The 26,535-nt window shown below is 43.7% G+C and overlaps 1 protein-coding gene across 1 annotated transcript; it reads left to right on the forward strand.

The window, feature by feature from the left end:
- Nucleotides 1–3,555: 3,555 nt before the first annotated feature.
- Nucleotides 3,556–26,535, forward strand: STEAP3 (STEAP3 metalloreductase). Its single transcript, XM_040413078.1, has 5 exons — nt 3,556–3,597; nt 19,438–19,922; nt 21,674–22,201; nt 22,277–22,441; nt 25,958–26,535. Exons 2-5 carry the CDS (start codon nt 19,440–19,442, stop codon nt 26,234–26,236), a joined length of 1,455 nt encoding a protein of 484 aa, XP_040269012.1. The 5' UTR covers nt 3,556–3,597; nt 19,438–19,439; the 3' UTR covers nt 26,237–26,535.

Raw genomic sequence — 26,535 nt, forward strand, 5'->3', positions numbered from 1 at the left:
GTATATATATAGGAGGTGTATCATTAGCAGTATATATATAGGAGGTGTATCATTAGCAGTATATATATAGGAGGTGTATCATTAGCAGTATATATATAGGGGGTGTATCATTAGCAGTATATATATAGGAGGTGTATCATTAGCAGTATATATATATATAGGAGGTGTATCATTAGCAGTATATATATAGGGGGTGTATCATTAGCAGTATATATATAGGGGGTGTATCATTAGCAGTATATATATAGGAGGTGTATCATTAGCAGTATATATATAGGAGGTGTATCATTAGCAGTATATATATAGGAGGTGTATCATTAGCAGTATATATATATATAGGAGGTGTATCATTAGTAGTATATATATATAGGAGGTGTATCATTAGCAGTATATATATAGTGGGTGTATCATTAGCAGTATATATATAGTGGGTGTATCATTAGCAGTATATATATAGGAGGTGTATCATTAGCAGTATATATATAGGAGGTGTATCATTAGCAGTATATATATAGGGGGTGTATCATTAGCAGTATATATATAGGAGGTGTATTATTAGCAGTATATATATAGGAGGTGTATCATTAGCAGTATATATATAGGAGGTGTATCATTAGCAGTATATATATACAGGGGGTGTATCATTAGCAGTATATATATAGGGGGTGTATCATTAGCAGTATATATATATAGGAGGTGTATCATTAGCAGTATATATATATAGGAGGTGTATCATTAGTAGTATATATATATAGGAGGTGTATCATTAGCAGTATATATATAGGGGGTGTATCATTAGCAGTATATATATAGGGGGTGTATCATTAGCAGTATATATATAGGAGGTGTATCATTAGCAGTATATATATAGGGGGTGTATCATTAGCAGTATATATATAGGGGGTGTATCATTAGCAGTATATATATAGGAGGTGTATCATTAGCAGTATATATATAGGAGGTGTATCATTAGCAGTATATATATATAGGGGGTGTATCATTAGCAGTATATATATAGGAGGTGTATCATTAGCAGTATATATATATAGGAGGTGTATCATTAGCAGTATATATATAGGGGGTGTATCATTAGCAGTATATATACAGGGGGTGTATCATTAGCAGTATATATATATAGGAGGTGTATCATTAGCAGTATATATATAGGAGGTGTATCATTAGCAGTATATATATATAGGAGGTGTATCATTAGCAGTATATATATAGGGGGTGTATCATTAGCAGTATATATATAGGAGGTGTATCATTAGCAGTATATATATATAGGAGGTGTATCATTAGCAGTATATATATAGGGGGTGTATCATTAGCAGTATATATATAGGAGGTGTATCATTAGCAGTATATATATAGGGGGTGTATCATTAGCAGTATATATATAGGAGGTGTATCATTAGCAGTATATATATAGGAGGTGTATCATTAGCAGTATATATATAGGAGGTGTATCATTAGCAGTATATATATATATAGGGGGTGTATCATTAGCAGTATATATATATAGGAGGTGTATCATTAGCAGTATATATATATAGGAGGTGTATCATTAGCAGTATATATATATATAGGAGGTGTATCATTAGCAGTATATATATAGGAGGTGTATCATTAGCAGTATATATATATAGGAGGTGTATCATTAGCAGTATATATATAGAGGTGTATCATTAGCAGTATATATATATAGGAGGTGTATCATTAGCAGTATATATATAGGAGGTGTATCATTAGCAGTATATATATAGGAGGTGTATCATTAGCAGTATATATATATAGGGGGTGTATCATTAGCAGTATATATATATAGGAGGTGTATCATTAGCAGTATATATATATATAGGAGGTGTATCATTAGCAGTATATATATATAGGAGGTGTATCATTAGCAGTATATATATAGAGGTGTATCATTAGCAGTATATATATAGGAGGTGTATCATTAGCAGTATATATATAGGGGGTGTATCATTAGCAGTATATATATAGGAGGTGTATCATTAGCAGTATATATATAGAGGTGTATCATTAGCAGTATATATATATATAGGAGGTGTATCATTAGCAGTATATATATATAGGAGGTGTATCATTAGCAGTATATATATATAGGAGGTGTATCATTAGCAGTATATATATAGGAGGTGTATCATTAGTAGTATATATATAGGGGGTGTATCATTAGCAGTATATATATAGGAGGTGTATCATTAGTAGTATATATATATAGGGGGTGTATCATTAGCAGTATATATATAGGGGGTGTATCATTAGCAGTATATATATATAGGGGGTGTATCATTAGTAGTATATATATAGGGGGTGTATCATTAGCAGTATATATATAGGGGGTGTATCATTAGCAGTATATATATATAGGGGGTGTATCATTAGCAGTATATATATAGGGGGTGTATCATTAGCAGTATATATATATAGGGGGTGTATCATTAGTAGTATATATATAGGAGGTGTATCATTAGCAGTATATATATAGGAGGTGTATCATTAGCAGTATATATATATAGGAGGTGTATCATTAGCAGTATATATATATAGGAGGTGTATCATTAGCAGTATATATATAGGGGGTGTATCATTAGCAGTATATATATATATATAGGGGGTGTATCATTAGCAGTATATATATATAGGGGGTGTATCATTAGCAGTATATATATAGGGGGTGTATCATTAGCAGTATATATATAGGAGGTGTATCATTAGCAGTATATATATAGGAGGTGTATCATTAGCAGTATATATATAGGAGGTGTATCATCAGCAGTATATATATATATATAGGAGGTGTATCATTAGCAGTATATATATAGGAGGTGTATCATTAGCAGTATATATATATAGGGGGTGTATCATTAGCAGTATATATATAGGGGGTGTATCATTAGCAGTATATATATAGGAGGTGTATCATTAGCAGTATATATATAGGAGGTGTATCATTAGCAGTATATATATAGGAGGTGTATCATCAGCAGTATATATATATATATAGGAGGTGTATCATTAGCAGTATATATATAGGAGGTGTATCATTAGCAGTATATATATATAGGGGGTGTATCATTAGCAGTATATATATAGGGGGTGTATCATTAGCAGTATATATATAGGGGGTGTATCATTAGCAGTATATATATAGGAGGTGTATCATTAGCAGTATATATATAGGAGGTGTATCATTAGCAGTATATATATAGGAGGTGTATCATTAGCAGTATATATATATAGGGGGTGTATCATTAGCAGTATATATATATAGGAGGTGTATCATTAGCAGTATATATATAGGAGGTGTATCATTAGCAGTATATATATATAGGGGGTGTATCATTAGCAGTATATATATAGGAGGTGTATCATTAGTAGTATATATATAGGAGGTGTATCATTAGCAGTATATATATATAGGAGGTGTATCATTAGCAGTATATATATATAGGGGGTGTATCATTAGCAGTATATATATAGGAGGAGTATCATTAGCAGTATATATACAGGGGGTGTGTCATCTCGGGCTCCGCCCTCTTCGGTCACGTGCTCGGGCTCCGGTTGCAGGTAGGTCCGGGGTCTCGGGGAACACTTTGTGGGGAGAAAGGGAAGAAGGAACCGGGAAGGTGAAGGAAACTCAGGTGTTCCCGGAAACACCCGCCCGGAGCACGAGACGTCAACTTCCGGCCTCTGTGACCTCTGAACTTCCCAAACTTTTGCCTAATTACCAGAGCAATATATAATGTCCTGCACCTCCTGTATATAATGTCCTACACCCCCTGTATATAATGTCCTGCACCTCCTCTGTATATAATGTCCTACACCTCCTGTATATAATGTCCTACACCCCCTGTATATAATGTCCTACACCTCCTCTGTATATAATGTCCTACACCTCCTGTATATAATGTCCTATACCTCCTGTATATAATGTCCTACACCTCCTGTATATAATGTCCTACACCTCCTCTGTATATAATGTCCTATACCTCCTGTATATAATGTCCTACACCCCCTGTATATAATGTCCTACACCTCCTCTGTATATAATGTCCTACACCCCCTGTATATAATGTCCTACACCTCCTGTATATAATGTCCTACACCTCCTCTGTATATAATGTCCTGCACCTCCTGTATATAATGTCCTACACCTCCTCTGTATATAATGTCCTACACCTCCTCTGTATATAATGTCCTACACCTCCTCTGTATATAATGTCCTACACCTCCTCTGTATATAATGTCCTACACCTCCTCTGTATATAATGTCCTACACCTCCTCTGTATATAATGTCCTACACCTCCTGTATATAATGTCCTACACCTCCTGTATATAATGTCCTACACCTCCTCTGTATATAATGTCCTACACCTCCTGTATATAATGTCCTACACCTCCTGTATATAATGTCCTACACCTCCTGTATATAATGTCCTACACCTCCTCTGTATATAATGTCCTACACCTCCTGTATATAATGTCCTACACCTCCTGTATATAATGTCCTACACCTCCTCTGTATATAATGTCCTACACCTCCTCTGTATATAATGTCCTACACCTCCTCTGTATATAATGTCCTACACCCACTCTGTATATAATGTCCTACACCTCCTGTATATAATGTCCTACACCTCCTCTGTATATAATGTCCTACACCTCCTGTATATAATGTCCTACACCTCCTGTATATAATGTCCTACACCCCCTGTATATAATGTCCTACACCTCCTCTGTATATAATGTCCTACACCTCCTCTGTATATAATGTCCTACACCTCCTCTGTATATAATGTCCTACACCCCCTGTATATAATGTCCTACACCTCCTCTGTATATAATGTCCTACACCTCCTCTGTATATAATGTCCTACACCTCCTCTGTATATAATGTCCTACACCTCCTCTGTATATAATGTCCTGCACCTCCTGTATATAATGTCCTACACCTCCTCTGTATATAATGTCCTACACCTCCTCTGTATATAATGTCCTACACCCCCTGTATATAATGTCCTACACCCCCTGTATATAATGTCCTACACCTCCTCTGTATATAATGTCCTACACCCCCTGTATATAATGTCCTACACCCCCTGTATATAATGTCCTACACCTCCTCTGTATATAATATCCTACACCTCCTGTATATAATGTCCTACACCTCCTCTGTATATAATGTCCTACACCCACTCTGTATATAATGTCCTACACCTCCTGTATATAATGTCCTACACCCCCTGTATATAATGTCCTACACCCCCTGTATATAATGTCATTAACACCTCCCCTGTATATAATGTCCTACACCTCCTGTATATAATGTCCTACACCTCCTGTATATAATGTCCTACACCTCCTGTATATAATGTCCTACACCCCCTGTATATAATGTCCTACACCTCCTCTGTATATAATGTCCTACACCTCCTGTATATAATGTCCTACACCTCCTCTGTATATAATGTCCTAAACCTCCCCTGTATATAATGTCCTACACCTCCTCTGTATATAATGTCCTACACCCCCTGTATATAATGTCCTACACCCCCTGTATATAATGTCCTACACCTCCTCTGTATATAATATCCTACACCTCCTGTATATAATGTCCTACACCTCCTCTGTATATAATGTCCTACACCCACTCTGTATATAATGTCCTACACCTCCTGTATATAATGTCCTACACCCCCTGTATATAATGTCCTACACCCCCTGTATATAATGTCCTACACCTCCTCTGTATATAATATCCTACACCTCCTGTATATAATGTCCTACACCTCCTCTGTATATAATGTCCTACACCCACTCTGTATATAATGTCCTACACCTCCTGTATATAATGTCCTACACCCCCTGTATATAATGTCCTACACCCCCTGTATATAATGTCATTAACACCTCCCCTGTATATAATGTCCTACACCTCCTGTATATAATGTCCTACACCTCCTGTATATAATGTCCTACACCTCCTGTATATAATGTCCTACACCCCCTGTATATAATGTCCTACACCTCCTCTGTATATAATGTCCTACACCTCCTGTATATAATGTCCTACACCTCCTCTGTATATAATGTCCTAAACCTCCCCTGTATATAATGTCCTACACCTCCTCTGTATATAATGTCCTACACCCCCTGTATATAATGTCCTACACCCCCTGTATATAATGTCCTACACCTCCTCTGTATATAATATCCTACACCTCCTGTATATAATGTCCTACACCTCCTCTGTATATAATGTCCTACACCCACTCTGTATATAATGTCCTACACCTCCTGTATATAATGTCCTACACCCCCTGTATATAATGTCCTACACCCCCTGTATATAATGTCATTAACACCTCCCCTGTATATAATGTCCTACACCTCCTGTATATAATGTCCTACACCTCCTGTATATAATGTCCTACACCCCCTGTATATAATGTCCTACACCCCCTGTATATAATGTCCTACACCTCCTCTGTATATAATGTCCTACACCTCCTCTGTATATAATGTCCTACACCCCCTGTATATAATGTCCTACACCTCCTCTGTATATAATGTCCTACACCCCCTGTATATAATGTCCTACACCTCCTCTGTATATAATGTCCTACACCTCCTCTGTATATAATGTCCTACACCTCCTCTGTATATAATGTCCTACACCCCCTGTATATAATGTCCTACACCCCCTGTATATAATGTCCTACACCTCCTCTGTATATAATGTCCTACACCCCCTGTATATAATGTCCTACACCCCCTGTATATAATGTCCTACACCTCCTCTGTATATAATATCCTACACCTCCTGTATATAATGTCCTACACCTCCTCTGTATATAATGTCCTACACCCACTCTGTATATAATGTCCTACACCTCCTGTATATAATGTCCTACACCCCCTGTATATAATGTCCTACACCCCCTGTATATAATGTCCTACACCTCCTCTGTATATAATGTCCTACACCTCCTGTATATAATGTCCTACACCTCCTCTGTATATAATGTCCTAAACCTCCCCTGTATATAATGTCCTACAGCTCCTGTATATAATGTCCTTCACACCCCACCCTGTATATAATGTCCTACACCCCCTGTATATAATGTCCTACACCTCCTCTGTATATAATGTCCTACACCTCCTCTGTATATAATGTCCTACACCCCCTGTATATAATGTCCTACACCCCCTGTATATAATGTCCTACACCTCCTCTGTATATAATGTCCTACACCCCCTGTATATAATGTCCTACACCTCCTCTGTATATAATGTCCTACACCTCCTCTGTATATAATGTCCTACACCTCCTGTATATAATGTCCTTCACCCCCTGTATATAATGTCCTACACCTCCTGTATATAATGTCCTACACCTCCTCTGTATATAATGTCCTACACCTCCTCTGTATATAATGTCCTACACCTCCTGTATATAATGTCCTTCACACCCCACCCTGTATATAATTGTCACGCTCTAGTGTGAGAGGGAAACACCACACCGAACATAGGAGGGAATAAGGCCTGGAAACGAGGGAAAGGAGATGGACACCTCCTAGTAAAACCCTAATCAGAGTCCTGACTGACTACCAGTATGAACAGACCCCAGAGGTAGGTGAGTTCATACACCGGAATACCTAGTGTCCTAACTCACCCTATAGGACCCTGGTACTAATGTCAGGACTGAGACAAACTGTGCCTCCAAAAGGAGGGACGAACAGGAGTCTATGTCAGGCCGTAATACAAAAGACAGGGGATGCAACACACAGAAGCCAAACAAAATACAGAAGGGAAAGGAAACACTTAACTTCAAGTGGCTATGGCAGCACCAGGAACTCAGCCGAGATCCACACACCAGCATCCACAGGTCCAACAGAAGCTATAAACCGCACAGCATAGTGGGAGAGACAACTATAAATAGGGAAAGTTACATGACAACATTAGCAACACCTGAGGCAAGGGTTGTGGCCATTACTAGAAACAACACAGACGCCTATTGATCCACAGGGAAAACCTGTCAGATCAAACCACGTGTTGCCAGTCTCACCGATCTCCTGTCGCGGGAACATCCGTGACAGTACCCCCCTCCCTTTCTATGGGTGACCTCTGGGAACCCAGGACCGACCTTATCCAAGTGAGACCTGTAATAGGCTTTCACCAAACGACTGGCATTCACGTCAGATGCCGGTACCCACATCCTCTCCTCTGGTCCATAACCCTTCTAGTGAACAGGATACTATGGAGAACTCGAGAGTCAATCTGGAATTCCAAACTACCGTTCACTATGACAGGAGCGGATGGCAAGGAAGACGGCTCCAAGGGTTCAACCTATCTCTTCACCAAAGATTTATGAAACACATTATGAATTTTCAGAGCCTGAGAAAGTTCAAGACGAAAAGCTACAGGATTAACGATGGCCGTGATTTTATATGGGCCGATAAACCTTGGACCCAACTTCCAAGAAGGTACCTTCAACTTGATGTTTCTTGTGGACAGCCACAGGAATCGCCCACTCTCAGGTCCGAACCATTCATACGTTTCCTGTCAGCCACACGTTTATATTTGTTGCCCATATTCATCAAGTTGTCTTGAATTTTCCGCCATATAGATGACAATGATGACAAAAAACATTCCTCCTCAGGAATACCAGAAGTATCTGAACCAGAAAATGTGCCAAACTGCGGGTGAAATCCATAGGCCCCAAAAAACGGCGACTTCCCAGTGGACGCCTGTCTGCGATTATTTATGGCAAACTCTGCCAAAGAGAAAAAGGAGGACCACTGCTCCTGGTCCTCAGAGACCAAACATCTCAAGAAAGTCTCCAGACTCCGATTAGTGCGCTCCGTCTGTCCGTTCGACTGAGGACGAAAAGCCATAGAAAAGGACAGATAAGCCAGGTTGTGGTGATCTGTAAATACTGTGATCGGATGAATCGCCGTTTCCATCCAATGGCGCCATTCCTCAAAAGCCAACTTAAAGGCCAGTAACTCTGTTAACCACATCATAATTTCTCTCTGCGGCAGAATTTTTTTTGAGAAAAAGGCACATGGACCCAATTAGCAGGTGATGGGCCCTTCGATAAAACTGCTCCTACCCCCACCTCGGACGCGTCCACGTCCACAATGAAAGTTTGTGATACATCCGGCTGCACCAATATAGGGGCGGAAGAGAAGCATTCCTTAACTGTAGAAAAGGCTTCCAACGCTGAATCAGACCACACTGAGACATCCGTCCCTTTCTTAGTCATGTCTGTTAAGGGTTTTACTATTGTCGAATAGTTCTGAATACATTTTCGGTAATAGTTGGTGAATCCTAAAAACCGCATAAGAGCCTTCAGATTTTTGGGTCGATCCCAGTCCAATACAGCACAGACTTTCTCTGGATCCATTTGAAGATGACTGCACCTGATGTACAGCAAAAACACACTTCTCTAGTTTTGCGTACAATTATCTCTTAGGATGTGTATGTCACGGATGGTGTACAGGAAACAAGACAAAGCAAAAGAATCTATGACTCACTGGATCCAAAACTAAGGAACAAAAGGGAGACCCCTGCAAGAGACCTGTCACTCTCCCTGACTGCTCAGCCTATGCGAACACCCCAAAGGTGGATGGTCGCATATCCACGTACCTCGACTATCTACCGCCTGAATACCCTACAATAGTGAGGGGACACGACCACCGGCTCCCTACACTAGACACGGAGGGAGTCAGGGTCAACTGAGATCCAGTAAACAGAAAATCACAAATAAAAGTACAGCACTTATCTTTGTAGAAGACTGGGCAATAGGAACAGCATGCACACACACTCCAGGAAGTTGTATAAGCCGCACACTATTGCATTATGGGGAGGAATTTAAAGGGATGCAATCAGTCCAAACACATGACAGCTGAGAGAGGCTAACGAGATGAGGAACTGAAAACCAAAACAAAGAAAACTCAAGGAGGAGGTTCTGAAAGGCTTCTGTCAGAGCTTCTAAGCTGTCTGGTTGTGACAGTGTAACACCTGTCTCACATGATTCTGATGTGTCTCCATGTCTGGAGAATAAATTAATATGTCATCTAAATACACGACTACAAACCTCTCCACAAGGTGATGAAAAATGTCATTCACAAAATGCTGGAAAACCGCCAGGGCATTGGTCAACCCGAAAGGCATGACCAGGTTCTCAAAGTGCTCCTCAGGAATATTAAAAGCCATCTTCCATTAATCCCCTTGGTCCTGACCAGATTATATGCCCCCCTTACGTCTAACTTGGAGAACACCTTGGCACCAACAATCTGGTTAAACAAATTGGAAATCAAAGGAAGAGGGTAAGGATCACGGACAGTAATCCGATTGCGTTCACAGAAATGCCGACAAGACCTAAGACCTCCGTTTTTTTGTTTTTGTATTTTTTTTAACAAAGAAAAACCCTGCAGCCACTGGAGATTTGGAAGGTCTTATGTGTCCATTAGCCAAACTCTCGGTAATATTCTCTCTCTCGTGGACAGTCTTTCAGGTCCAGAAAGGTTCTACAACCTAGATTTAGGCAACTTGGCTCCGGGAATAAGGTTGATAGGACAATCATATTCCCGATGAGGAGGTAAATCCTGGCATCCACTCTCAGAAAATACATCAGCGAAATCAAATATAAAAGAGGGTAATGTCTTAGCAGTTAAAGGGAACCTGTCATGTGGATATTTGATTATAATCTAACTAATTATATACAATCATTAACTACTAAAAAGTACCTTAGATGTATTCACTTACTGGTGTGACAGACGGTCACCTCATAATATACACACAAAGATGCTGCATGCTAATGAGCTGACTTGAGTCCAGCGTGATGTCATTGAGTCCAGCGTGATGTCAGTGAGTCCAGCGTATATTTAATTCAGAGCTATAGCCACGCCCCTGCCCACCTGCTGCTGATTCATATGGAAACAAACTGTCAATCAGCAGCAGGTGGGCGGGGAGAGTCAGGAGCTCATGAATATTAATGACTCATCATTATCAGCTGGAGCTTTTCAATACAAGATGTTGGCAGATTGACCGGGTCAATTACAGAAAGTGACCCAGCATTGTGCTAAGAGAATCAGTCACTTATTTATGTTGCCCTTAGTTAGGACACCATAAAACTGGTGACAGGTTCCCTTTAAAACAGAAAAAGATGTATTCAGACAATTGTCGCCCCAATCCAGAATCTGTCTCGCTTGCTAATCGATGGTTGGATTGTGCTTAACCACAGTAAACCCAGAACCACCGGACCAGGGAGACCTTCCAACACCAAACACAAGCTAAAGTCCTGATGAAAGTCGCCCACTCTTAATCTGATGTCAGGCACCACCTGAGATAGAGGTGCAGAATCAATAGCAAAAACTGAAATGTTTTTTTTCTAATGCACTCGGTGACAACCTGTGCTTATGGACGAACTGAGCATCAATCAGGTTCACCCCGGCCCCACTGTCGATAAACACCTCAATCCCCACAGTTTTTTACTCTAGCGCCACCTCAGCAGCCAGGAGAAATCGGGTACTACCAGTCAGACATGCACATTCTCTGACTCTACTCTCACCCCTCCAAGAGTCAGATGGGAATTAAATGTCCCTCTTTTTTTCTTTTTGCTGTTGAATGCATGGACATAATCCGATAAAATGTCCCTTCTGTCTACAGAAAAAACACACTCCCTTCCTATTACCAGTACGCTTAAAATCGGATCCAGGAGTGGCTCCCCCTAATTGCATGGGTTCGTCCCCAGACATAAACCCGGGAGTATCTTCACCCAAAGTGTCGGAGGAAGACGATACGTTATGTGATAGCACGTCCTGAGAGTGGGGGCCCCTAGATCTCTCAGGCGTCTATCAATGCGTATAGCCAGAGACATAGCGGCCTCCAGAGACTCAGGATTCTCATGAAAGGCCAAAGCGTCCTTCAGCCTCTGATAATCCCTGACAGAACAGGCTACGGAGAGCTGGATGGTTCCACTCAGTAGCCATAGCCCACCTCCTAAACTCAGAGCAATAGATCTCCGCAGAACGCTCTATCTGACGAAGGCCACGCAGCTTGGTTTCAGCTAGAGAGGTCCGATCCGGGTCATCATAGATAAGACCCAAAGCTTCAAAAAATTCATCTACTGACTGGAGAGACTGCGATCCGGTCAGCAGAGAAAAACCCCATGACTGAGCGTCCCCTTTAAGCCATGAAATAACCACACCGACTCTCTGAATCTCATCCCCAGATGAGCGTGGACGTGGCGTAAAATACAGTTTGCACGCCTCCCTAAACAAAATGAAATTATCACGTCCCCCAGAGAATCGGTCCGGGAGGGCAACTTTAGACTCGAGACAGGCCTGGTAACCACCACTAGGACCAGCAGCCTGTGGTCTCTGGATCTGCGAGACGGCCGTGCGGAGGTCAGCTACCTCCAAAGATGGCCCCTACAGCTGTCCGGCCAGTGCAGACATAGGATCCATGGCTGTACTGGAACAAGCAACAAAAATGACGTTTTTGGCGGTTATGTCACGTTCGGGTGTGGGAGGGAAATATCACACCGAACATAGGAAGGAAAGCGGTGAGGGAATACGGCCTGGAAACTAGGGAAAGGAGATGGACACCTCCTAGTAAAACCCTAATCAGAGTCCTGACTGACTACCAGTATGAACAGACCCCAAGGTAGGTGAGTTCATACACAGGAATACCTAGTGTCCTAACTCGCCCTATAGGACCCTGGTACTAATGTCAGGACTGAGACAACCTGTGCCTCCAAAAGGAGAGACGAACAGAAGTCTATGTCAGGCCTTAATGCAAATGACAGGGAAATGCAACACACAAAATAACTCATACAAAAAGGGAAAGGAAAGACTTAACTTCAAAGGAGCAATGGAAGCAACAGGAACTCAGCCGAGATCCACTCACCAGCTAACCACAACTGAAACTGAAGCTATAAACCGCACAGCATTGTGGGAGAAGCAGCTATAAATGAGGAAGGTTAAGTGACCACATTAGCAACACCCGAGGCAAGGGTTGTGGCCATTACCAGAAACACAGACGCCTATTGATCCACAGGGAAAACATGTCAGATCAAACCACGTGTTGCCAGTCTCACTGATCTCCTGCCACCTGTTACGGGAACATCCATGACAATAATGTCCTACACCACCCTCTATATAATGTCCTTCACATCTTAACAGATGTATATACAGTCACCACTAGAGGGAGCTCCTCACATACAGATGTATATACTGCCACCACTAGAGGGAGCTCCTCACATACAGATGTATATACAGTCACCACTAGGGGGAGCTCCTCACATACAGATGTATATACAGCCACCACTAGAGGGAGCTCCTCACATACAGATGTATATACAGTCACCACTAGAGGGAGCTCCTCACATACAGCTGTATATACAGTCACCACTAGGGGGAGCTCCTCACATACAGATGTATATACAGTCACCACTAGGGGGAGCTCTTCACATACAGATGTATATACAGTCACCTCTAGAGGGAGCTCCTCACATACAGATGTATATACAGTCACCACTAGAGGGAGCTCCTCACATACAGATGTATATACAGCCACCACTAGAGGGAGCTCCTCACATACAGATGTATATACAGCCACCACTAGAGGGAGCTCCTCACATACAGATGTATATACAGTCACCACTAGGGGGAGCTCCTCACATACAGATGTATATACAGCCACCACTAGGGGGAGCTCCTCACATACAGATGTGTATATATACAGCCACCACTAGAGGGAGCTCCTCACATACAGATGTATATACAGTCACCACTAGAGGAAGCTCCTCACATACAGATATATATACAGTCACCACTAGAGGGAGCTCCTCACATACAGATGTATATACAGCCACCACTAGAGGGAGCTCCTCACATACAGATGTATATACAGTCACCACTAGGGGGAGCTCCTCACATACAGATGTATATACAGCCACCACTAGAGGGAGCTCCTCACATACAGATGTATATACAGTCACCACTAGGGGGAGCTCCTCACATACAGATGTATATACAGCCACCACTAGAGGGAGCTCCTCACATACAGATGTATATACAGTCACCACTAGGGGGAGCTCCTCACATACAGATGTATATACAGACACCACTAGGGGGAGCTCCTCACATACAGATGTATATACAGCCACCACTAGAGGGAGCTCCTCACATACAGATGTATATACAGCCACCACTAGAGGGAGCTCCTCACATACAGATGTATATACAGCCACCACTAGGGGGAGCTCCTCACATACAGATGTATATACAGCCACCACTAGGGGGAGCTCCTCACATACAGATGTATATACAGTCACCACTAGAGGGAGCTCCTCACATACAGATGTATATACAGTCACCACTAGGGGGAGCTCCTCACATACAGATGTATATACAGCCACCACTAGAGGGAGCTCCTCACATACAGATGTATATACAGTCACCACTAGAGGGAGCTCCTCACATACAGATGTATATACAGTCACCACTAGGGGGAGCTCCTCACATACAGATGTATATACAGTCACCACTAGGGGGAGCTCATCACATACAGATGTATATACAGCCACCACTAGAGGGAGCTCCTCACATACAGATGTATATACAGCCACCACTAGGGGGAGCTCCTCACATACAGATGTATATACAGACACCACTAGGGGGAGCTCCTCACATACAGATGTATATACAGTCACCACTAGGGGGAGCTCCTCACATACAGATGTATATACAGTCACCACTAGGGGGAGCTCCTCACATACAGATGTATATACAGCCACCACTAGGGGGAGCTCCTCACATACAGATGTATATACAGTCACCACTAGAGGGAGCTCCTCACATACAGATGTATATACAGCCACCACTAGGGGGAGCTCCTCACATACAGATGTATATACAGCCACCACTAGGGGGAGCTCCTCACATACAGATGTATATACAGCCACCACTAGGGGGAGCTCCTCACATACAGATGTATATAGTCACCACTAGGGGGAGCTCCTCACATACAGATGTATATACAGCCACCACTAGGAGGAGCTCCTCACATACAGATGTATATACAGTCACCACTAGAGAGAGCTCCTCACATACAGATGTATATACAGTCACCACTAGAGGGAGCTCCTCACATACAGATGTATATATAGTCACCACTAGGGGGAGCTCCTCACGTACAGATGTATATACAGTCACCATTAGGGGGAGCTCCTCACATACAGATGTATATACAGTCACCACTAGAGGGAGCTCCTCACATACAGATGTATATACAGTCACCACTAGAGGGAGCTCCTCACATACAGATGTATATACAGTCACCACTAGGGGAAGCTCCTCACATACAGATGTATATACAGTCACCACTAGAGGGAGCTCCTCACATACAGATGTATATACAGCCACCACTAGGGGGAGCTCCTCACATACAGATGTATATACAGCCACTACCAGAGGGAGCTCCTCACATACAGATGTATATACAGACACCACTAGGGGGAGCTCCTCACATACAGATGTATATACAGTCACCACTAGGGGGAGCTCCTTACATGCAGATGTATATACAGTCACCACTAGGGGGAGCTCCTCACATACAGATGTATATAGTCACCACTAGGGGGAGCTCCTCACATACAGATGTATATACAGTCACCACTAGGGGGAGCTCCTCACATACAGATGTATATAGTCACCACTAGGGGGAGCTCCTCACATACAGATGTATATACAGTCACCACTAGGGGGAGCTCCTCACAGACTAGGGAGTGGATGGATTAATGACATTAGTGGTCTTCTTCTGCTGTGGGAGACCTTTTCTTGGCTGCTCTGCTCCAATTAGGAAAGTCCTTGCCCTCATCTTGCAATGATTTTACAGCGCGGGGGTGGGAAGATCTATGAACCCCTCCTTATGACCTGGAAGCTGATTGTCGGAACTTTAAATGTTTAGTGACTTCTTGTTGCTGAAAAGTCGCGCATAATTTCTTCTACTTAAAGTCAATATTTTTGCACGCTGATATTTTGCGACTGGGATACGACATCTAAGTTGGTGTTTTGTACGCCTTTTTGCGTTATAGTGCGACACTATTGATTATCATGGCAAGCGTGTTACGCGTCTTTTTAGCTACGTGAAGTCGCTCGGTGTAGCCCCGGCCGAGGAGCGCAGTGTGCGCACGGACGTCTCGTGCAGTGGATCTCTGATTAGCTCTTCTGATGTTGCACTTTCTTGTATTGTGTGTCCTAATCTGATGCGGCCCCTCCCGGACCCACACCCATCACCAGGGGGGAACTGATAAAGGGGGAGACTCCCAACTGCCCCAGCAACACAACGAGGAACCGTATCCTGTATGTAAGATCCATAATACTGCTCTCCTTCTAAATGTACTCTCTGCTACTACTCTCATCATGCTCTTCTCCTATATCTGCACAGTACCACTTCTCCTGTATATATACACTGCACAGTACTACTTCTCCTGTATATATACACTGCACAGTACCACTCTCCTGTATACTGGGTGTAATCCTCAGTATCTGCTCTTATCCTGTATATACACTGCACAGTACCACTCTCCTGTATACTGGGTGTAATCCTCAGTATCTGCTCTTATCCTGTATAAACACTGCACAGTACCACTTCTCCTGTCCTGTATACTGGGTGTAATCCTCAGTATCTGCTCTTATTCTGTATATATACACTGCACAGTACTACTTCTCCTGTATATATACACTGCACAGTACTACTTCTCCTGTATATATACACTGCACAGTACCACTCTCCTGTATACTGGGTGTAATCCTCAGTATCTGCTCTTATCCTGTATATACACTGCACAGTACCACTTCTCCTCTCCTGTATACCGGGTGTAATCCTCAGTATCTGCTCTTATTCTGTATATATACACACTGCACAGTACCACTTCTCCTGTCCAGTATATATATACACTGCACAGTACCACTTCTCCTGTTCTGTATACTGGGTGTAATCCTCAGTGTCTGCTCCTGTCCTGTATATATATACACTGCACAGTACCACTTCTCCTGTTCTGTATACTGGGTGTAATCCTCAGTATCTGCTCCTATTCTGTATATATATACACTGCACAGTACCACTTCTCCTGTCCTGTATACTGGGTGTAATCCTCAGTATCTGCTCTTATTCTGTATATATACACTGCACAGTACCACTTCTCCTCTCCTGTATACCGGGTGTAATCCTCAGTATCTGCTCTTATTCTGTATATATACACACTGCACAGTACCACTTCTCCTGTCCTGTATACCGGGTGTAATCCTCAGTATCGGCTCTTATTCTGTATATATATATACACTGCACAGTACCACTTCTCCTGTCCTGTATACTGGGTGTAATCCTCAGTATCTGCTCTTATTCTGTATATATACACTGCACAGTACCACTTCTCCTCTCCTGTATACCGGGTGTAATCCTCAGTATCTGCTCTTATTCTGTATATATATACACTGCACAGTACCACTTCTCCTCTCCTGTATACTGGGTGTAATCCTCAGTATCTGCTCTTATTCTGTATATATACACTGCACAGTACCACTTCTCCTCTCCTGTATACCGGGTGTAATCCTCAGTATCTGCTCTTATTCTGTATATATACACACTGCACAGTACCACTTCTCCTGTCCAGTATATATATACACTGCACAGTACCACTTCTCCTGTTCTGTATACTGGGTGTAATCCTCAGTATCTGCTCTTATTCTGTATATATACACTGCACAGTACCACTTCTCCTGTTCTGTATACCGGGTGTAATCCTCAGTGTCTGCTCCTATTCTGTATATATATACACTGCACAGTACCACTTCTCCTGTCCTGTATACTGGGTGTAATCCTCAGTATCTGCTCTTATTCTGTATATATACACTGCACAGTACCACTTCTCCTCTCCTGTATACCGGGTGTAATCCTCAGTATCTGCTCTTATTCTGTATATATACACACTGCACAGTACCACTTCTCCTGTCCTGTATACCGGGTGTAATCCTCAGTATCTGCTCTTATTCTGTATATATACACACTGCACAGTACCACTTCTCCTGTCCAGTATATATATACACTGCACAGTACCACTTCTCCTGTTCTGTATACTGGGTGTAATCCTCAGTATCTGCTCTTATTCTGTATATATACACTGCACAGTACCACTTCTCCTGTTCTGTATACTGGGTGTAATCCTCAGTATCTGCTCTTATTCTGTATATATATATATATACTGCACAGTACAGCTTCTCCTGTCCTGTATACTGGGTGTAATCCTCAGTATCTGCTCTTATTCTGTATATATATACACTGCACAGTACCACTTCTCCTGTCCTGTATACTGGGTGTAATCCTCAGTATCTGCTCTTATTCTGTATATATATACACTGCACAGTACCACTTCTCCTGTTCTGTATACCGGGTGTAATCCTCAGTGTCTGCTCCTATTCTGTATATATATACACTGCACAGTACCACTTCTCCTGTCCTGTATACTGGGTGTAATCCTCAGTATCTGCTCTTATTCTGTATATATACACTGCACAGTACCACTTCTCCTCTCCTGTATACCGGGTGTAATCCTCAGTATCTGCTCTTATTCTGTATATATACACACTGCACAGTACCACTTCTCCTGTCCTGTATACCGGGTGTAATCCTCAGTATCGGCTCTTATTCTGTATATATATACACTGCACAGTACCACTTCTCCTGTCCTGTATACTGGGTGTAATCCTCAGTATCTGCTCTTATTCTGTATATATATACACTGCACAGTACCACTTCTCCTGTCCTGTATACTGGGTGTAATCCTCAGTATCGGCTCTTATTCTGTATATATATATACACTGCACAGTACCACTTCTCCTGTCCTGTATACTGGGTGTAATCCTCAGTATCTGCTCTTATTCTGTATATATATATACACTGCACAGTACCACTTCTCCTGTCCTGTATATATATACACTGCACAGTACCACTTCTCCTGTCCTGTATACTGGGTGTAATCCTCAGTATCTGCTCTTATCCTGTATATACACTGCACAGTACCACTTCTCCTGTCCTGTATATATATACACTGCACAGTACCACTTCTCCTGTCCTGTATACTGGGTGTAATCCTCAGTATCTGCTCTTATCCTGTATATATATACACTGCACAGTACCACTTCTCCTGTCCTGTATACTGGGTGTAATCCTCAGTATCTGCTCTTATCCTGTATATACACTGCACAGTACCACTTCTCCTGTATGTTGTCTGGTGTCAGGGTGTGTCCTGTAGTACTATAGTGATGGTCCGGTTCCGATGACATCACTCGGGTATATTATATGTGTATAATGCTCCTCTTACTCTCTTGTAGATATGGTAAAGTCTGAGATGGCGAAGCCGCTGTTAGACGGGGACATTGGCGCTTCCACCCCACTAAGCGTCCTGTCCTGTGGCGACACTATTGGGATCATGGGCACCGGGGACTTTGCTCGATCATTGGCCGCTCGTCTCTTGTATTCCGGATTCAGAGTTGTGGTGGGAAGTCGCAATCCCATGCGCAGCGCAGCGCTCTTCCCGGTGGATGTGGAGGTGATGTCCCAGGAAGAGGCGGTGAAACGCGCGCAGGTGCTGTTCGTGGCGGTTTTCCAGGAACATTATTCTACGTTGAGCGCCTTGTCAGACGTCCTGTATGGGAAAACGCTGATCGATGTCAGTAATAACCCGGAGATCAGCGTCAACAGGGAGTCCAATGCGGAGCGTCTGGCCGCTCTCTTCCCTCAATGCATCGTGGTGAAAGCATTCAATGTGGTGTCTGCCTGGGCCCTGCAGTCCGGCCCCAAGGATGGAAACAACCAGGTGAGAACAGGTCACCGCTGATCTCTAGTGATGGATAGGCGGCATTCTCAGTGATGTCACCGCTGATCTCTAGTGATGGACAGGCTGCATTCTCAGTGATGTCACCGCTGATCTCTAGTGATGGATAGGCGGTATTCTCAGTGATGTCACCGCTGATCTCTAGTGAATGGATAGGCGGTATTCTCAGTGATGTCACCGCTGATCTCTAGTGATGGATAGGCGGTATTCTCAGTGATGTCACCGCTGATCTCTAGTGATGGATAGGCGGCATTCTCAGTGATGTCACCGCTGATCTCTAGTGAATGGATAGGCGGTATTCTCAGTGATGTCACCGCTGATCTCTAGTGATGGATAGGCTGCATTCTCAGTGATGTCACCGCTGATCTCTAGTGATGGATAGGCTGCATTCTCAGTGATGTCACCGCTGATCTCTAGTGATGGATAGGCTGCATTCTCAGTGATGTCACCGCTGATCTCTAGTGATGGATAGGCGGCATTCTCAGTGATGTCACCGCTGATCTCTAGTGATGGATAGGCGGCATTCTCAGTGATGTCACCGCTGATCTCTAGTGATGGATAGGCGGCATTCTCAGTGATGTCACCGCTGATCTCTAGTGATGGATAGGCGGCATTCTCAGTGATGTCACCGCTGATCTCTAGTGATGGATAGGCGGCATTCTCAGTGATGTCACCGCTGATCTCTAGTGAATGTATAGGCGGCATTCTCAGTGATGTCACTGCTGATCTCTAGTGATGGATAGGCGGCATTCTCAGTGATGTCACCGCTGATCTCTAGTGATGGATAGGCTGTATTCTCAGTGATGTCACCGCTGATCTCTAGTGATGGATAGGCTGTATTCTCAGTGATGTCACCGCTGATCTCTAGTGATGGATAGGCGGCATTCTCAGTGATGTCACCGCTGATCTCTAGTGATGGATAGGCTGCATTCTCAGTGATGTCACCGCTGATCTCTAGTGATGGATAGGCGGCATTCTCAGTGATGTCACCGCTGATCTCTAGTGATGGATAGGCTGCATTCTTAGTGATGTCACCGCTGATCTCTAGAGATGGATAGGCTGCATTCTCAGTGATGTCACCGCTGATCTCTAGTGATAGGCTGCATTCTTAGTGATGTCACCGCTGATCTCTAGTGATGGATAGGCTGCATTCTCAGTGATGGCACCGCTGATCTCTAGTGATGGATAGGCTGCATTCTCAGTGATGTCACCGCTGATCTCTAGTGATGGATAGGCTGCATTCTCAGTGATGTCACCGCTGATCTCTAGTGATGGATAGGCGGCATTCTCAGTGATGTCACCGCTGATCTCTAGTGATAGGCTGCATTCTTAGTGATGTCACCGCTGATCTCTAGTGATGGATAGGCTGCATTCTCAGTGATGTCACCGCTGATCTCTAGTGATGGATAGGCTGTATTCTCAGTGATGTCACCGCTGATCTCTAGTGAATGTATAGGCGGCATTCTCAGTGATGTCACCGCTGATCTCTAGTGATGGATAGGCTGTATTCTCAGTGATGTCACCGCTGATCTCTAGTGATGGATAGGCTGCATTCTTAGTGATGTCACCGCTGATCTCTAGTGATGGATAGGCTGCATTCTCAGTGATGTCACCGCTGATCTCTAGTGATGGATAGGCTGCATTCTCAGTGATGTCACCGCTGATCTCTAGTGATGGATAGGCTGCATTCTTAGTGATGGCACCGCTGATCTCTAGTAAAATTCCTCTTACAGGTCTTCATCTGTTCTGACAGTCCTGACGCCAAGAGCCGCGTTGCGTCCATAGGGCGCAGTATGGGCTTCATCCCGGTGGACATGGGGGCGCTATGTGCGGCCCGTGAGGTTGAGCAGATCCCGCTGCGCCTGCTGCCGCTGTGGCGGACGCCCTGTGCTCTGGCGCTCGGCCTCTTCGTCTTCTTCTACCTGTATAACTGTGTCAGGTCCGTGCTGCACCCCTACCTGCAGGAGAACAGGAACACCTTGTACAAGCTGCCGCTGGAGCTGATGAACGTCACGCTGCCATGTGTCGCCTACGTGCTGCTGGCCTTGGTGTACGCGCCCGGAGTCCTCGCCGCCATCTACCAGCTGCACAACGGCACCAAGTACAAGCGCTTCCCTGGCTGGCTGGACAAGTGGATGCTGCGCAGGAAGCAGATGGGCCTGGTCAGCTTCTTCCTGGCAGCGCTGCACGCCGCCTACAGCTTCTGCCTGCCCATGAGGAGATCCGCCCGCTATCAGATCCTCAACGATGCCGCTAAGCAGGTGCAGCGGGTGTCCACCTACTGGGGGGTCTGCACAGCATGGTAACCCCCAGTCAACCCTCTCCCTGTGTTCTAGGTGCGGAACAACGTGACCTCCTCCTGGGTGGAGGACGAGGTCTGGAGGATGGAGATCTACGTCTCGCTCGGGATCATGGCGCTCGGGATCCTCTCACTCCTCGCTGTCTCCTCCATCCCATCTGTCGCCAATTCCTTGAACTGGAGAGAATTCACCTTCATCCAGGTAAGTCGCCATGAAGGGGCGGAGCTACAGTCATGTGATCCAGAAGACCCTGCGCCCCTGAGAAGGGTCAGAATATTGTGCAGCCCTCTGAAGAAAACCTGACCCCTGTACTATAAGAGCTCAGAACAGGGAGTGCAGCTCTGGAGTATAATACAGGATGTGACTGAGGATCAGTCCAGGATAAGTAATGTATATACACAGTGACTGCACCAGCAGAATAGTGAGTGCAGCTCTGGAGTATAATACAGGATGTGACTCAGGATCAGTACAGGATAAATAATGTATGTACACAGTGACTGCACCAGCAGAATAGTGAGTGCAGCTCTGGAGTATAATACAGGATGTAACTCAGGATCAGTACAGGATAAGTAATGTATGTACACAGTGACTGCACCAGCAGAATAGTGAGTGCAGCTCTGGAGTATAATACAGGATGTAACTCAGGATCAGTACAGGATAAGTAATGTATGTACACAGTGACTGCACCAGCAGAATAGTGAGTGCAGCTCTGGAGTATAATACAGGATGTAACTGAGGATCAGTACAGGATAAGTAATGTATGTACACAGTGACTGCACCAGCAGAATAGTGAGTGCAGCTCTGGAGTATAATACAGGATGTAACTCAGGATCAGTACAGGATAAGTAATGTATGTACACAGTGTCTGCACCAGCAGAATAGTGAGTGCAGCTCTGGAGTATAATACAGGATGTAACTCAGGATCAGTACAGGATAAGTAATGTATGTACACAGTGACTGCACCAGCAGAATAGTGAGTGCAGCTCTGGAGTATAATACAGGATGTAACTCAGGATCAGTACAGGATAAGTAATGTATGTACACAGTGTCTGCACCAGCAGAATAGTGAGTGCAGCTCTGGAGTATAATACAGGATGTAACTCAGGATCAGTACAGGATAAGTAATGTATGTACACAGTGACTGCACCAGCAGAATAGTGAGTGCAGCTCTGGAGTATAATGCAGGATGTAACTCAGGATCAGTACAGGATAAGTAATGTATGTACACAGTGACTGCACCAGCAGAATAGTGAGTGCAGCTCTGGAGTATAATACAGGATGTAACTCAGGATCAGTACAGGATAAGTAATGTATGTACACAGTGACTGCACCAGCAGAATAGTGAGTGCAGCTCTGGAGTATAATACAGGATGTAACTCCGGATGAGTACAGGATAAGTAATGTATGTACACAGTGACTGCACCAGCGGAATAGTGAGTGCAGCTCTGGAGTATAATACAGGATGTAACTCAGGATCAGAACAGGATAAGTAATGTATGTGCACAGTGACTGCACCAGCAGAATAGTGAGTGCAGCTCTGGAGTATAATACAGGATGTAACTCAGGATCAGTACAGGATAAGTAATGTATGAACACAGTGACTGCACCAGCAGAATAGTGAGTGCAGCTCTGGAGTATAATACAGAATGTAACTCCGGATGAGTACAGGATAAGTAATGTATGTACACAGTGACTGCACCAGCGGAATAGTGAGTGCAGCTCTGGAGTATAATACAGGATGTAACTCAGGATCAGAACAGGATAAGTAATGTATGTGCACAGTGACTGCACCAGCAGAATAGTGAGTGCAGCTCTGGAGTATAATACAGGATGTAACTGAGGATCAGTACAGGATAAGTAATGTATGTACACAGTGACTGCACCAGCAGAATAGTGAGTGCAGCTCTGAAGTATAATACAGGATGTAACTGAGGATCAGTACAGGATAAGTAATGTATGTACACAGTGACTGCACCAGCAGAATAGTGAGTGCAGCTCTGGAGTATAATACAGGATGTAACTGAGGATCAGTACAGGATAAGTAATGTATGTACACAGTGACTGCACCAGCAGAATAGTGAGTGCAGCTCTGGAGTATAATACAGGATGTAACTCAGGATCAGTACAGGATAAGTAATGTATGTGCACAGTGACTGCACCAGCAGAATAGTGAGTGCAGCTCTGGAGTATAATACAGGATGTAACTCAGGATCAGTACAGGATAAGTAATGTATGTACACAGTGACTGCACCAGCAGAATAGTGAGTGCAGCTCTGGAGTATAATACAGGATGTAACTCAGGATCAGTACAGGATAAGTAATGTATGAACACAGTGACTGCACCAGCAGAATAGTGAGTGCAGCTCTGGAGTATAATACAGGATGTAACTCAGGATCAGTACAGGATAAGTAATGTATGTACACAGTGACTGCACCAGCAGAATAGTGAGTGCAGCTCTGGAGTGTAATACAGGATGTAACTGAGGATCAGTACAGGATAAGTAATGTATGTACACTGTGACTGCACCAGCAGAATAGTGAGTGCAGCTCTGGAGTATAATACAGGATGTAACTGAGGATCAGTACAGGATAAGTAATGTATGTACACTGTGACTGCACCAGCAGAATAGTGAGTGCAGCTCTGGAGTATAATACAGGATGTAACTGAGGATCAGTACAGGATAAGTAATGTATGTACACTGTGACTGCACCAGCAGAATAGTGAGTGCAGCTCTGGAGTATAATACAGGATGTAACTCAGGATCAGTACAGGATAAGTAATGTATGTACACAGTGACTGCACCAGCAGAATAGTGAGTGCAGCTCTGGAGTATAATACAGGATGTAACTCAGGATCAGTACAGGATAAGTAATGTATGTGCACAGTGACTGCACCAGCAGAATAGTGAGTGCAGCTCTGGAGTATAATACAGGATGTAACTCAGGATCAGTACAGGATAAGTAATGTATGTGCACAGTGACTGCACCAGCAGAATAGTGAGTGCAGCTCTGGAGTATAATACAGGATGTAACTCAGGATCAGTACAGGATAAGTAATGTATGAACACAGTGACTGCACCAGCAGAATAGTGAGTGCAGCTCTGGAGTATAATACAGGATGTAACTCAGGATCAGTACAGGATAAGTAATGTATGTACACAGTGACTGCACCAGCAGAATAGTGAGTGCAGCTCTGGAGTATAATACAGGATGTAACTCAGGATCAGTACAGGATAAGTAATGTATGTACACAGTGACTGCACCAGCAGAATAGTGAGTGCAGCTCTGGAGTATAATACAGGATGTAACTCAGGATCAGTACAGGATAAGTAATGTATGTACACAGTGACTGCACCAGCAGAATAGTGAATGCAGCTATGGAGTATAATACAGGATGTAATTCAGGATCAGTACAGGATAAGTAATGTATGTACACAGTGACTGCACCAGCAGAATAGTGAGTGCAGCTCTGGAGTATAATACAGGATGTAACTCAGGATCAGTACAGGATAAGTAATGTATGTACACAGTGACTGCACCAGCAGAATAGTGAGTGCAGCTCTGGAGTGTATGGTGTTTGGCCTGGGATGTGCACTGTGCTGATAATCTGGCTGTGATTGGGGCAGATACAGGAGGGGTTGGATTGCTTCTCTCAGTAGTTTGGGATCCATTTGCTTCTCCTCTCTGGTATCGGCCATGTTCCTGTGTTCTTTGCAGTCTCAGCTGGGGTTTGCAGCGCTGGTTGTCGTCACCCTCCACACTCTCACATTCGGCTGGAGACGAGCATTTGATGGCAGCCGCTACAAGTTTTACCTGCCACCGACCTTCACCCTGACACTGGTGCTGCCCTTCCTCATCATCCTGGCCCGAGTCATCCTCCTGCTGCCGTGTATCAGTGCAAAACTGCTGAAGATCCGCAGAGGATGGGAGAAGAACAAGTGCGTCACCTTCACTGCGCCAAGCGAGGACTGTGCAGAAGGTTCTAGCAACGTGTAAGGCGTCGGCGGCAGGTGAGGCGGAACCAGGATGTGACCGGTCTTAGCAGCCGCCTCGTACCGTCTGTCTGCCACCAGATCTGCAACGGTGCCGACTACCGAACTCTCAGGGAGAGCTCAGCCACAATACGGAGGCCAAAGAGCTCATCAGGAACAACTACTATCCCCAATATTGTATGTGTCTTTTTTGTTATGCCACCCTTAGATGGAGGTGGCGGCCAATATTAAGTGCCCTGTGATGTCACCCCCGTCATGTAGAGAGACCAGTAATGGCCTGTAGACCGCTGTATATAAATGGCC

This window comes from Bufo bufo (assembly GCF_905171765.1).
Source record: "Bufo bufo chromosome 7 unlocalized genomic scaffold, aBufBuf1.1 SUPER_7_unloc_5, whole genome shotgun sequence".
Classification (NCBI taxonomy): domain Eukaryota; kingdom Metazoa; phylum Chordata; class Amphibia; order Anura; family Bufonidae; genus Bufo; species Bufo bufo.